General features: G+C 44.4%; 1 protein-coding gene across 1 annotated transcript in view; it reads left to right on the top strand.

Moving 5' to 3' along the window:
• The window catches only part of LOC128737078 (uncharacterized), a 64,859-nt gene that overhangs the window by 8,538 nt on the left and 40,186 nt on the right, over positions 1 to 16,135 (top strand). The window contains exon 2 of the mRNA XM_053831636.1: positions 851 to 937. Coding sequence (XP_053687611.1) covers positions 851 to 937 — 87 coding nt within the window. The remainder of the gene's footprint in view (positions 1 to 850; positions 938 to 16,135) is intronic.

Below are 16,135 nucleotides of genomic sequence, written 5' to 3'. Positions count from 1 at the left end.
AGCAGAAACTTATTTGCATTTCATCAAATCATCGGCTACGTACCTACATACATAGAAGGTCGAGCAGGAATCGATTATTCGCACCGGGGAAGGAAATTATAGCGCGCTTCGATAGCGAAACACTATCTTTAACCCCATGCTGTTGAAACGCGTTTGTGATTATTACCACTCGCGGTGTGCCGATAGACCCCTTAGCGGTCTTTTGAAAGTTTCCGCGTTTTTCATTTACAATCGTTGTTGGTCCTCTCCCCCATGTATGTGCGCGGACACCTTCTTCAAATTAGGCTCGGTTTGCGCTCGAAAGAGCCTGTCGTATGTTTTATCCTCCTCACTTCCATTGCCTTACGATCGTCGTGAACGTTTAGACTCCTACCCGGAGGCCACACCCGTTGTTGACCTGTCTGCGGTCGTTCGATTTGCGCTTGCCGCGGCCGCCCCATCGGGGTGCTCGCTCGGGTCGGGCTAAATTACCAGCCGTTTAGTTGAATTTTTCGCACTAAAAGCTGTGAATGATGAAATATTTTCAGGGCATATTCTATGTAATAAATTTTAAAATGGAGCGTTTCTGCTTTATGTATTTTCTATTGAAAGTTTTGCTGTACCTCCGGTACTGGTTTAGCAAATACTAAGACATACATTAGACGTATTTATAGCGATACATTCAAAGTGTTGGCAATGCCATCGCTCCCACTCATGGTCTGGTGGGGAAACCGATTATCCAATGGGATAATTTATAATCACGTTATTTTATTTTCAACACTGCCATTCTCCGATAGCTGCTAAATATACATTGAATGATACTCAAAGCTCTAGTGCAATCATAAATTAACTGCTTTCTATCACATTCCAGCACCAGCCCATCCGCAGGACTTAGTGGCCCCGAGGTCAATCCAAGATCTGCCGGAGAAACTTCTGACATCGGGAATTTCAATACCAGGTACGTGCAGCTATTTACGTCTGTTTAAATCGATCGGTTTGACCTTCTGATAGAACTCAGGAGCAGCCCAGCAACTTATCAGTATTGTCGTATTTCTGCCGTCGTCATCGCCTCGGCATGAGGGTACCTACCATGTTATTTTCTTGACCGTGACTTTCAATTTCTGTGCCACAGCGACACCTTGACTTTTTTCGATCAACTTTTACTGCCGCATAATTATTGCTATAAATCTTCATCACACCAGCCGCGTTCTCAGCGCAAGGACATGTCCGAGATAACTACTGCAGTGATATATAGTAGATTTCTACAAAGCGTCTGAGCTCAAAAGCCTAAGAACAAAGCCGACTTACGATGCTATACAATATGCTTACTATACACAGAAATGTACTATTGTTATTTAGGGTTTTCATAACCATAAACTAAAGGCGAAACGGAAACTCTATTGGAACGCAGGAGATAAAATCACCCTCAATGCAGAAGACCTAACCTTAAAATAGATCCCACTTCCAAAGGCTTTGTTTGCACTTTAAATAGCCGAGAATATGGTTTTATCTGCCAACGTGTGGACACTTTCAATTTCAACGAGCCCCACAGGTTAACGAACTTTGGCGGGTGCAAACCAGTAGCTAATAGTCCGAACTTTATTGCCTGCTTCGAATTTAGACCCATAGAAATTGCCAGGTCATCACGGTACCTTTTACGGTCGGACGACGCTCGCTCGTGTGAAAGTGCCCATAGGGAGGCCACCACAGACCATACCGATTGCCGACCGCAGCCATTCGGATGGCGCTCAAGAATGCTGTCAACAGCTGCGAGAGGCTTATTTCTTTCTGCCGTACCGAGGGGCTTACGTTCCGCGCGTGGCAATTGGCCCGAACCAAATTGGGAGCTACTCAAGTCCTACTACAAAAGGTGCCGTACCGGTTGATAAAAAGCGCCTTCGTATAACAACGCACCTTTGGGGAAATGTAAATGTGTTAATGCAGCTTTGTTGTAGCATCCAGTCTATGGTGCAGTTATTCGAATTTTAGGAAAACTTGATTTTCAAACACTTAAATATTTACAAGATTGACATTTATGTTTATAACTTCAGTATTACATTTGCACAAGACTCACGCAATACAACTCTCTACAAACCGAGTGTTCCTTAAAAGGACCATAATCTCGGTATAGATCATCTATTTTACATAATACCATCTTTGAACATAACTGAAACACGCGCAACGGTAATACCAACCCGTAATTCCTACAACCGAATGTGGTTCAACCATTTCATAATCATGTTTCAACGTTGACTGCTGCGCTGGGCCGGCTTTCAATGACAGCATCCAATCACTCAGAGGTTACTATAAAAGATGCTGGCAGTCGGTCGTCGTCAGCAAGCACTACCGTGCTCAATGGAGATGCTTATCGGCTCCTACGCTGCTGCCTTGTTTGCATTATCGCGCAGCAATCCGGCGGCATATCGCCAAACATGTCAAACGCCATATCACCGATTATGTACTGGTGATAAATCTTTCGACTTCAAAGCTGACGGATCGTGGGTACCAACGAACCGTAGGTCTCACTACGATTGTAGCGAATCTTTTTCTCTCGAAATGACGTGGTCATGAAGTGACATAAAGATAGTGAAGCCTATGAAACAAGCTGAATCAATCCACAAAGCGATGAAAGGGTCCTTTGTTATTGTTGACCTGTCATAACGCTCCACGATTTCACTTCAAACTTACGTTACAACAACAAAAGCAAGTAATATATAAACATTTGCAATTACCAATATTGATTCTATTTCAATACAATTACTATTTAATCAATAAATTAATCTAGTCAACCTCTTTTTAAAGGTTCAAAACCTCAACGTCATAACTATGCAACACGAGATTTTTCCGCATCGATATGTAAACCTGGCCGTCTGGATTGCACCTTCGCTAGTAGCTATCACCCATTAGCGCGTTTTGTCATGGCAGTTCATCATCTTGTACTTGTCCGCTGTCCCAGTTAAGAAACATTCGCGATGTTGCCGAGTCTCTACACTTGCTTCACTCCGCATTCGAACCGTTCAATGAAATATCGATCGAAAATCTTGCTCTTAAGCTCGGGAACACGAAACATGGGAATCCTAGAGTTTACGTGTTCCATCTTCGCCATCTTCGGAACGTAACTCAGAAGGAAACATATTGCGGATATATTATCAAAATGTATGGGGTTTTAAGACCAAAATTGATTATTTCCGATTATGATGATGACATCTGAGATTCAAAATTGCAAAATTATGTGAGAAGCTTTGAACAGTTCATTTTCTGTTGTGGTTCGTTAGCTAAGTTGACAGTTCGGTAAATTACCATTCAAAAACCAAACTTTGTGTTATCTTTGGGTACGTTCGAAGAACTCTGGTTTTTTTTTCATGAGCCGTTTGTTTGAACCTTTGAGTCTTGGAACCGGTTTATTCGAACAACTCATGAGTTATTCGCCCATCCATGGTTTTGGATAGAATCTAGATAGAAACTCTTTACTAGAAGGGCAAGCGTAGCAAGCAAGCGTGATATTCTAAACTCTCTGAACATTACATAAAGTGCTTGAGACAATCATTAATAACGCTTCGTTTACCAATACCAGCTGCGATATGGGACTAACAAGCCAATCGTCGCAGATTCAAATCTCGATTCGGAGGTGCTGTTAGTGTCAATAGGGTCATAGCAACTGGCCCCGCAATTATCCTGTACTCTAACAACTGACTAGGAAGTCTTTCGAAAAAAAAACCGAAGGCCAAGTTCCTAAAACGGAATGTAGCACCAAGGCTTTGTAATTTGTTTCTTTATTTGTCACGGTAACCTTTAGTTTACAACTGTATATCAGGTCAAGGAAAACTTTTTGTTTGTTTGTATACCAGTTGTTGCTTTTACATTTCTGCAGAACAGTTAGGTTCTTTGTAAAATGCTTAGTATTTACGGATCGGTACGATTTTATGTTGTTTTAGTTAAGCAACAAGCGACAATCGAGTGGTCGTGGGTTCGAATCTTAGTAGAATCAAGCCATTCGATGTCAAGTGACTTTGGCTAAACCCATACCCCTCATTTACCCTTCCTTCATGCTGAATTCTATATTTACCCTCTGAAGCCTCTTGACAGTGCAAATGTCCCTCCTATAGTTAAGTGTACTGGTCAGAGGTACGAATGAGTCCTAGCCAGGGACGGCTATAATATAGGATAGTGCTGGCAGCGAGGAATAAGTGGGTAAAGTAGATCAAGCTTTGAAGGAAGGGTAAACCCCAATACACACAAGCACGCATAAAATTTAACAGCAAACACCCGGGCGATATCACAATAGATCAACTATACTGGTCGCAGTGATGATTCCACACATGGAGAAGCAAAAGAATCGTAAATAGGTATAGTATATACGAATCTGCAAGCTGCATTTAACTGCATTTGTTAGGCATAAAATCGTTGGGCATAATGAATGGAATGCATACTACCAACAGGCAGCGTCGTAGCGTGTGGTTGGCCAGACTGGCCCCCGCCAAGGGCGCTAGCTCTTGTGGGCGCAAAACAGTAAAGCATTAGCAATAACATATGCATTAAAAGGCTGTTCCAGTTAATTTGCATGCAGCAGCCATAGCGAAAACAGTCAAACAATTACGCTCGATGCTTTGTTCGTACTGCCAGCTCCACTCCGTAGCGAAGAAGTTGGACATTGTATAGCACTTTGTACCCGTTGAATAGAACCAATCTGGCAGTTACAACATCCTTCCCTGCGAGAAAAGCGAAAACGTTGAGCGAAAACCTGGCTTCGGCCACCTAACAGTGCTGCGCGACCGTATAACGTGCAGCAGAAGTTGAAAATGAAGGCCGAGAGTAAGGTGGCTTCGTTGCTCCGCGCCTTGGGTCGGGAGGTCGGAGCAACTAGCTAGACGGTGAAGAAGTACTGGGCCAACATGAACATTTTTATACGAACAGCTGAAGGTGCTGGTGAAAACATCTTTCCGACAAAGAACGATGTCGCGGTCATAATGAGCGACGAGCACTAGAAGATAAGCGAGAACGTCAAATAGATCTTCCCAAAGAACATCCTTCTGTGGCTGACGATCAGCGTGTAGAGAATGCTCAAGCCGCTGTTGTTTTGTTCGGGGCTTACGGTGAACGAGGAGATACGAAGGTGTAATACGAAGTACCTATCGGAAGTTACCGCCTTCATCAAGAACTATCGCGCAAAGGACGCGCAAATCTTTTGGTCGGCTCTGGCCCATCATGCCAAGAGCTCACTAGAGGAGATGACCCTTCTGAAGATAAACGTTGTACTGGCGATGACCAACCCTCCCAACATTCCCCAACTGCTACAAATATAAAACAATTTTCAGTGAAGCTCAAACGGAGCATTTGAGCCAATTATTTTGTGGTTAAAGTATTGGGGGGCACCAAATTGACACGAAGCCGATAATATCGAGGTCGAATGCTATACCACTTACTTACTTACTTAGGTGGCTTGCCGTCCTAAGACAAAGCCTGTTGAACAAAATTTCTCCATGTAACTCGGTTGAGGGCTACCGCTCTCCAATTCCTCGGACACCGAGTACTCTCCGCCAGATCTCGCTCCACCTGGTCTAACCATCTTGCTCGCTGCGCTCCTGGCCGTCTTGTTCCTACCGGATTTGAGGCGAACACCATCTTTGCAGGGCAGTTGTCCGGCATTCTTGCAACATGCCCTGCCCATCGCATCCGTCCAGCTTTAGCCACCTTCTGGATACTGGGTTCGCCATAGAGCTGTGCGAGTTCATGGTTCATCCTCCGCCTCCATACTCCGTTCTCCTGTACGCCGCCGAAGATCGTTCTTAGCACTCGTCGTTCGAAAACTCCGAGCACTCGCAGGTCCTCCTCGAGCATTGTCCATGTTTCATGCCCGTAGAGAACAACCGGTCTAATAAGCGTCTTGTACAGGGTGCACTTTGTACGGGGACTTAGTCTGCTCGACCGCAATTGCTTGTGGAGCCCATAGTAAGCACGACTTCCGCTGATAATACGCCTCCGAATCTCACGGCTGGTATCACTGTCCGCCGTTACCAGTGAGCCAAGGTAGACAAATTCATCGACTACCTCAAACTCATCGCCGTCGATCAATATACTACTGCCCAAGCGGTGTCGTTCGGCCTCGGTTCCGCTGGCCAGCATGTACTTTGTTTTAGACGTATTTACCTTTAACCCAATCTTTTCTGCTTCGCGCTTTAGTCTGGTGTACTGTTCAGCCACCGCCACAGATGTTCTGCCGATAATATCCATGTCATCGGCAAAGCAGACGAATTGACTAGATTTGTTGAATATCGTGCCCCGCGTGTTGATATCCGCTCGGTTCATAACACCTTGTAACGCTATGTTGAACAGCAGGCATGAAAGACCATCACTTTGACGAAGCCCTCTGTGTGATTCGAATGAACTTGACAATCCACCCGAAATCCGAACACAGCACTGCGTACCATCCATCGTAGATTTAATCAGTTTGATGAGCTTCCTGGGGAAGCTGTTCTCGTCCATGATTTTCCATAGCTCTTTCCGGTCGATGGTATCATATGCAGCTTTGAAGTCAACGAATAAATGATGCGTGGGAACTCTGTATTCACGGCCCTTTTGGAGGATTTGCCGCAGTGTAAATATTTGATCCGTTGTAGACCGACCTTCGACGAAGCCGGCTTGATAAGTTCCCACAAATCTATTCGCAATTGGTGATAGACGGCGGAAAATGATTTGGGACAGCACTTTATAAGCGGCATTGAGAACGGTGATCGCTCGATAGTTCTCACAGTCCAACTTGTCGCCCTTTTTGTAGATCGGGCAGATAACCCCATCTTTCCACTCCTCCGGTAGCTGTTCCGTATCCCAAATTCTAACAATTAGTCGGTGTAGACAAACGGCCAGCTTTTCTGGTCCCATTTTAATAAGCTCCGCTCCGATGCCATCTTTTCCAGCTGACTTGTTGTTCTTTAGCTGCATGATGGCCTCCTTAACTTCGCCTATCGTTGGGGCTGGCACCTCTTCCCCGTTTGCTGCACCGTCGAAATCGCTTTCCCCGCCGCCATGGTTTTCCGCCTGGGCGCCATTCAGGTGTTCGTCGAAGTGCTGCTTCCACCTATCCGTCACCTCACGATCGTCCGTCAGAATACTGCCAGTCTTATCCCGACACATTTCGGCTCGCGGCACAAAGCCTTTGCGGGATCCGTTCAGTTTCTGGTAGAACTTCCGCGTTTCCTGAGAACGATGCAGCCGCTCCAACTCCGCATATTCCTGCTCTTCCAGGTTGCGCTTTTTCTCCCGAAAGATTTGGTTTCGCTGCATCTTCTTCTGTTTGTGTCTTTCCACGTTCTGACGTGTGGCACTGCGCATCTTGGCCGCCCGCGCAGCGTTCTCCTCATCCATCACCCTCCTACATTCATAGTCAAACCAATCGTTCCGCTGATTCCGGGCCACATGCCCGATGGAGCTCTCCGCTACACTGCTGATGGCTGTTTTGATAGTGTTCCAACAGTCCTCGAGAGGGGCTTCGTCCAGCTCGTCCTCTTCCGGCAGTGCAGCTTCGAGTAAATGCGCGTAGTTTGCGGCGACGTCTGGCTGCTTCAGCCGCGCGAGATCTAACCGAGGCTGGCGTCGGTACCGAATGTTGTTCACAACGGAGAGTCTTGGGCGCATCTTAACCATCACTAGGTAGTGGTCCGAGTCAACGTTAGCGCTTCGATAGGATCTGACGTCGATAATGTCTGAGAAGTGCCGACTGTCGATCAAAACGTGGTCGATCTGTGATTCTGTCTGATTTGGTGACCTCCAGGTGTACTTATGGTGGATTCTGTGCTGGAAAAAGGTACTACGTACGGCCATATTCTTGGAGGCGGCAAAGTCGATAAGTCTTAGGCCCATTTCATTGGTTCGCTGGTGTGCACTGAACCTTCCAATCACCGGTTTGTATTCCTCCTCCTGGCCGACCTGAGCATTGAAATCCCCGATGACGATCTTGATATCATGTTTTGGGCAGCGGTCGTATTCACTCTCCAACTGCGCGTAGAATTCATCCTTGTCGTCATCGGTACTTCTGAGGTGAGGGCTGTGCACGTTGATGATGCTTATGTTGAAGAATCGGCCTTTAATTCTCAACCTGCACATTCGAGGATTGATTGGCCACCACCCAATCACCCGTTTCCGCATCTCGCCCATCACTATGAAAGCTGTACCCAGCTCGTGTGTGTTGCCGCAGCTCTGGTAGATGGTATGTCCATCTCTGAACGTACGTACCGTTGAGCTCTTCCAGCACACCTCCTGCAGCGCTACGACGTCGAACTTGCGGCTCTTCAATACGTCGGAGAGCACTCGAGTGCTCCCTTGGAAGTTGAGAGATCGGCAGTTCCACGTCCCGAGTTTCCAATCCATAGTCCTTTTTCGTCGCGTGGGTCTATTCCGATTGTTCCAGTAAGAATATATTTGTTCTTCGTTCCGTGCTTTAATATTTTTCGTGGTGACGGCTTGCAAAGCCTGCTACACCAACCCCCTGTTTCGCCGGAGGGCCAACGAAGCTCGAAAGAGCCCTCCTTTCCTGTCAGCATACGACCTTGGCTTCCACCGGGGTTGGTTACCCGATCTCCACCAAAGTTGCTCGTATCCCGGCTGGTACCACGAGGCGGTAGGAATAGGAGTTGCTGAATAAGAGGCTATGAACCACTGTAGGGTATACCAAGTGATGCTATACCAAGTGATATTGAACTACTTACCTCTCACTTTGAACTTCTCACTTCTAACTGCTCATTTGTAACTTGTCATTATTCACATAAACAACGCTGAGGAACCAAAGCGGCTTGTCGTCTTACAAGCAAAATGCAGCAAACGCTTTATAGATGATAAAGGCAGACACGGCCGCTCACCGTGAGTAGTGCCGGCAACCTCGCGCAGAAAGGAGTGATGGAGAGAGTGATAAACTGAATGACCTGGGAAATTTTGATATGATCGCCAAAAATATATTAAGTCGTTCAATGGCAGGAGCGACTCCAATCCACACTCTTTCCGTTGGCACCAAAATGTTTTTGCAATCAAACTATTGCCGCACCTTTATATTAACCGCCCAGTTAGCTTCGAGGTACGATGCTGGACTAACAAGGCAGCCGTCGTATGTTCGAATCTCGGTTAGGCGGTATTACTAGAGAGAGTCAGTAGGATTGTTACACTAGCCCCGTAATGGTCCTGTTCTCTAACAGCCGGCTGCGAAATCTGTCGATAAGGAGGGGGCAAGTTTTAGAAAGACTCTAGTTAAAACTGGAAGGACAAAATTCGTTATGAGACTATCTAACAAAAGGGTGCGGTAGTCGTTTAATTTTAAAAACATATGGGTACAAACCGAAAGAGTGTAAATTGAAGTTCCACCTGTCATTGAACGATCCAATATATTTTTGGTCTGCATATCGAAATTTTCCAGTTCCCCGTCACGTCGTCCTAACGTGGGAACCCCGAAAGATTGGAATCGGGGCAACTTCAACTTTTTTTCAAACTATCGGGCCCCGAACGAGGGGTCTACTGTTTCAAGATATTAAAAATGTAATTGAGTAATTCTCGCTGAAACGGGGCCACTACTGGCACAAGGTCTTCAAATATTGGAACTTTTGCGCTTAATTAGTTGAAAATGGTTAAAAATAAGAATTACACTTTTGATACCTCGAAATAGTGGACCCCTCGTTCGCCAAGGGGCCTAATAGTTCCAAAAAAGTTGAATTTTGAGCAAATCTTGAGATATCTATATCTATATAATGAGATATTTCATAAATTTGCCATGAAACAACTAACAAATGGCCCGGTTCTGTAAAAAAGAAGAACATGGCTTTCAAATAGACTAAAAAAATTTTATCGGCCATCTTGGATTTGGTCGCCAAGTTGGATTTTATCAAAAAATGGCCGTTTTCACCATGAGCCCCCCAACCGATTTTAATTTTAAGACCACCATTGGAAAGCTGAGGAAAAATGTTATAAGAAACATTCATAAAATTAGGTTTGCAATGGCATTACCTGAATAAAACAATCAGTTATTTGTAGCAAGGTTCACAATTTGCATATAATTATTGTGATATTTCCAAAATTTGCTATGAAACAAACTACAAACGACACGGTTCGACTTCGCGACAAAGCCGTCATCCTTGCTCTGTAGAGTCGTCTATCCCCTATAGTAAGACATGTCGTAGCGCTACTGCGGATCAAATTACACATCCTCTAGAAATGTCAGGAATATTGCACTCTTCGCACTGAATTGGACTGCACAGTTATAAAGTGCAACCTTCAAAACTGTGATGAAAAGTGTGCTACTGATAATATCGCTATTAATCTTATATCGATAATACCATCAAACTTTATCGTCACGGAAAAGTATCGAAAATTGGAGGGTTTAAAATGAAATCTTCTTCTTGGCTTGTTATTATTTTAACATTTTTGTTCTATTTCTTACGTATTTTTGCTTATACTGTCATATTATCGTTATTAATTATTAACGATAAGAAAACTTTATCAATAATCGTTATAGATTTTGATCGGCATTTCCCATCATTACAACTCTCCCATCTGAGCTGACATTTTAGCAGTGGCGCCAGTACCAGTTGTAGGAAAAGCAAATAGTATTTAATTTTTCATTTATTTCATATATGCTGCATATTTGTTCAAATTATGAATTATGCGCGGAATTATATATTTAGAAACTATTTTTATATTATTCGTAGCGTCGATAACAACTCTACGTAAGCATTAGAATTCAAATAGGAATCAATCAAGATTCATGGGTTTTTACCACGAAATTTTGGCAACTTTTCTCACCTAAAAAATGTGTGACTGAACAAGTGTGCTCAAAATCCAACTTTCAATGCAAAGGGCAATACAACGTGACCATCTTATTTTCGTAGATTTCAGAGCAGCGTACGATACACTGGAGCATGAATAATTATGACACATAATACACGAAAATAGTTTTCCGGATAAACTGTTGCGGCTGGGCAAAGCTACCCTAGATGACGGGATGAACTGTCATGTATGTTATTCAACATGATCCGACGAGCGAGCATCAAAACGAGAGAAACGATCTTTGACCAAAGTAGCCACCTCCTAGCCTTCGTGGACGACCTTGGCATCACTACTAGAAACCTTGGGATGCCGGAGGTAACCTACTAAAGACTAAAAACGAAGGCTAATGGTCCTTTACGGACTTGAGACTTTACGCGCATTTGCCGTATTTCAATGAAAGGTGTTGCGGACTATTTTTGGCGGAGTACAAATGAAAAGCGGAGAGTGGTGGAAGCGCGTGAACCACGAGTTACAAGAACTTCTTAGTGAACACCTGGCGAAAACCGGAGAGTTACGGTAGGCCGACCACATTCCAAGGATGCCAAACGACTGTACAGTGCAGTGGAGTCTACTATTTTCAAAAATCCTACCGAATAGAGAAGCTTAGCATGCTTGATGGCTCGACCAGGTTGAAGCTGACCTGCAGGTGTCGAGATGGTCAACGAATTGAAAGTGATGACTATGGGAATGAGGCAAAAAATTAATGCGTCGAAAACTGGTAATTCCACGACAACGCAGTGTTTTTACTCTTCCTCGTTCATGAAAAATCGAGGGTTGTTTGTTTCAAAACGCTGCCTCCCTGGATCAGCACAGAGCACCTTGTGGTGATGAGTGATTCCTATGTAAAAAAATCTGGAGAATACGATGGAGTTGGTATTTTTGAGATCAAATTGTATTCATTGAGAGAAAAATGCAAATTTAATTTTCAAATCGAATTAAAAAATATTTAACAGGACTACCGCAAAAAACTTTTTTTTTGTGATTCCTTACACACTTAAAAAGTTCAGTAAATTTTTACCGAGCTTTGAGCAGCCAAACGTTCGGTAAAAATGTCGGTGATGCCAATCGACGTTTACGGATCATTAGTAATGTTTGTCATCATAACAAAAATTACCGTTCTGCTGCTCAGAGTTCAGTAAAATTTACCGAATTCGGTACTTTTTGTGAGTGTGTAGGATAGAAAATATGAAAATATTTCCAGGGATACGAACGAAAGAAAATAAGAAGATTTGATAAAAAAGGAAATGCTCCGATTAATCGAGGAGAGGTGCAATCGGCACCAAACTTAGGGCTTTTTTTCTTGAAATGAACAATCTGACAAAATTTGGTTCAAATTCGAGAAGATCGATTACACGGGTTCGAACACTTGATCCATATTCAAACGATTAAAAGGGTTATTTTTGAGTGTGTTCTCCATGTATGAGTAAGATTTTGTTTTTTAATTTAATTCTGCTACAAAAAATATTTCGTAGATAAGCATAATTTTTTACGTACATTACGTTTCGGAGAAAATCACTGATCAACAGACTGTGACTGCCCTTGTGTTTTCTGTTTATCGCTCAAATCAATTCTCGGATTGCTACTGACACTGCTTCTCGTCTGCTTCTGCTCTGACCTGAAAATAACACATAGCATTCGGTAGCAAATCTGAATGGCTTAACTTGAACGCTAAGCAGCTTCGCTCCTTCAACAACGGAGAGCTTCCAGTGTTAAGCTTCCAACCACCGTGCGACAGCATTTATCTACATAATAAGTAAACTGGCGTTTTCGAAAGCCCCTTTCGGCATTCATCGGCGTTGCAACAGCTGTTCAGCCGCCCGGTATGATTGATTTGTGTTTTCTGAATTACGTATGTTTGAATCATAAATGCTGCGCGTACCAATAGAGATCAGGTTGTTGGCACAGGTAAGTTCATTAAATAATGCCTATTAGTCTAAAAGGAATGATTAATGAATGATTAAGCTTTAAATCAAATCAAGATAGATAATCTCTTCTACACACGTTAACTCGTAGGGCAAAATTTATGGGAGATACATTCTTCATACCGAAGTCAGTGCTTGTTTGCTCTATTCCACATCAAAATTACGCAACATCTCAGACAGGTCCAGTTCTCACGACAACCGTACGTAATGTCCCAACGACGATTCAATCGAACACCCACGCGGAAGCGCAAATGAAACTGAAAAGCGTGCAAGATCGAAGTTCTCGATTGCCAAGTCACTGCCGCCGCCCGCAATGAATCCAAAAGAAAGTGAAACAAAGGTGAAAATCGCTTTAAATTCCCACGACGAGTAGTGGTCAGTACTCGCTAGCACCAGCCCGAGATATTCCACGGACAGGATTGAAAGAGGGATAGCACTTCGACGTCCAGTTCCGCCTGGTTGCCGTTAATCGGCCGGAACGGTGCACCTCGAGTATCTCACGAACCGGGCCGGTACTGGGTTCCTTATGCGAGAAATCTGGCAAACGAAGATTTACGACCCACTGCAGGCTCAAGAAACCGGCGTGATTTCAAGGTGATTATCATCGGCATTCGAACGCACGCACTCACTTTAGCTCGACTCGCGTCGCGAACCGCTGCGTTCGCTGACCAACTGGGGAAAACTTGACCTGCGGCGGTTTAGATGATAGAATATGATTGCTAAGTAGGAGCGCTATTTCGCGCCAAAAGCAATGATGCTACAATGTATCACGGGTTGTTCTGTAGCATTAGTTCCTTTTAATAACGCGCAAGATTACTTGTACCAGAGCATGCAAAATGAACTATGGATAAATAGTTTATGAGTCCTAAGCCTTTGAATTATTTATAGATATTTTTCCTAGAACGTATTAAACTAATGGAATTCGAAGGGCAACTTTTAAACTAACGTTGCTCAACTTTCGTACTTTGTAGGTTACGAGAACGATGCTGGATTGTCTTTTTACCATAAAGCTTTCACCTACACAATTGAGTGGGCTAGTGCTAGAAGGGATCAATTATTTTACTGTACTTTGTACTGTTTGGTTACCATTTCCTTTTAGAATCTAATATATAAATACGGAATAACAATATGAGTCGGCTATATTACAACGGTGAACTTCGAATTCAAATCTCTTACAACAATATGTATCAGTTCCTGATATATTTTTTACTCTTAGAAGAATGTAAAATTTTCTTTACAATCCACCATTCCATTGCCATTGCCATAGAAAATCTCCAAAACATCAAGAGTAAATATTTATTCATTTCAACGGTTCTTCTAATAACAACCCGAAAAGGCTGCAAAAACAGGTCGATTTTAAACACTTCATAACATGTTTATATTCTCCATTTCCCCGATGAGGACAATTTAAATAAATCACTTTCGCGCGAAGTTTTATAGTTCCACTGGTCGTAAATAAAATCTCACTTCCTCCACCCGGCTGGCTGGGGTTCTCCATTGCATTGGCTTTGACACATTCCACATTGACACATGATCCGCAACGCATAATTTTTTTTGCTTCCTTTTTTCCTTTTTATTTTACTTTTTTTTTCTTCCCCAATATTGATTTTTTTTTCTCGCGGGCATCACACCAAAGTGAAAAATAAATATCGGTTGTCGATAGTTACAGGCAGGGAATTACACTGTACTACTTTTTAAATCATTTAGTAGCTTGTACTACTGATTGCAAAATCGGATCACTTAAACATAGTGTTAATTGTTAATGCCATTTTTTGTGGGTTAGTACCGTGGACCCCCGTTCGTTTGACCGATTTTAATCTGAACACTTTTTAATTTGCACCCCGTTGGTTTGCACAACGTGCAAATTAAAAATGGTTCAAATGTCATTCTCAACATGACATCATTTACTTATGCAGACAATGCGCATAAACGCGATTTGTTTGTCCTGATCTAGCGTGTTTAATCTGTTTCACATTGCGTTTTCCCAACGATTATGATAGAAATCCGATCGTAGAATGAAATATTTGCTGCTTCCAACTTTCAACTGAATCAAACCACCAAAACAACGCACGGGCAAAATGATCCTTGAATTGAAGAAGGACGCCACCAAGAAGAGTTCCGCATACAAGTCGATAGCGGAAGGAGTGCTCGGAGAGGGAGTGCAGGTACGCGCTCTCACGCCAGAAATGACTCTCGAGCTTAAAAATCTGGATGAGATCACCGATGTGTGTGAGGTCGTACAGGCCCTCAAAGAGCAAAGTGGAGTGGTGGTGGCAACCGAGGCGGTTCGCCTGCGTAAGGGGCCTGTCGGGACCCAGGTAGCCACCATACGACTTCCGCTGGCGGACGGAAACGAAGCCCTGAAAGCTGCTAGGCTAAAAGTGGGGTGGTCGGTATGCCCACTAAGCGTGCTGAAGCAATCGGAGGCTTGCTTCCGATGCTTCGAGCACGGGCATAAGGTCTGGAACTGCAAAGGGCCAGATAGGAGCCAATTGTCCAGGAGATGTGGCAGTACTGGCCATAAAGCAAGGGACTGCGCGGAGCCTCCCCAGTGCTTGATCTGTACCGGTAAAAGGGACGGAAAGCACGTAACGGGAGGTCCAAGGTGAACGGCTGGTGTGCCGGCGACCAAGCCACGATCATAGTGCAAGTGACACAACTCAACCTGAACCACTGCAGCACGGCTCAACAGCTGTTACACCAAGCAGTTTCCGAGTCGGCAACGGACGTTGCCATCATTTCGGCCCCATATCGCGTCCCTGCCGGAAACGGTAACTGGGTGTCGGATGGGTCCGGGATGGCGGCTATATGGACGACAAGCAGGTTTCCGGTTCAAGAGGTTGTGTCAACCGCAGACGAGGGATTTGCGGTTGCCAAAGTGGGTGGAGTATTCTACTGCAGCTGTTATGCTCCGCCGAGATGGTCTATCGAGCAGTTTACGCGGATGGTAGACCGAGTATCAGTTGTGTTGACTGGTCTAAGGCCGGTGGTTGTGGCGGGAGACTTTAACGCTTGGGCGGTAGAGTGGGGAAGTCGTCGCACGAACCATAGGGGTCGGATTCTGCTTGAGGCTCTGGCAAAGCTCAACGTAGATTTGGCCAACGTCGGCACCACAAGTACCTTCAGCAGGAACGGTGCGGAGTCTATAATCGACGTGACATTCGGCAGTCCTGGTCTGATAGGAGACTGGAGGGTAGACAATGGCTACACTCACAGTGACCATCAGACGGTCCGCTATGGTGTCGGTCAGATAACGAGGCGGCAGGTGGCGAGTAGAGCCAACACTCCAACCACCCGTGGATGGAAGACATCATACTTCGATCCCGAAGTATTTGTGGAAGCGATCCGGAGAGAGTGCGGTGATCGCGGTATGCCCGATCCGAACGCTGATCATTTGGTTGAGGTACTGTCGCGATCGTGTGACGCTACCA

Source organism: Sabethes cyaneus, chromosome 2 (genome assembly GCF_943734655.1).
Source record: "Sabethes cyaneus chromosome 2, idSabCyanKW18_F2, whole genome shotgun sequence".
In the NCBI taxonomy this organism is placed as follows: domain Eukaryota; kingdom Metazoa; phylum Arthropoda; class Insecta; order Diptera; family Culicidae; genus Sabethes; species Sabethes cyaneus.
This window is presented reverse-complemented; position numbering and strand designations above follow the sequence as displayed.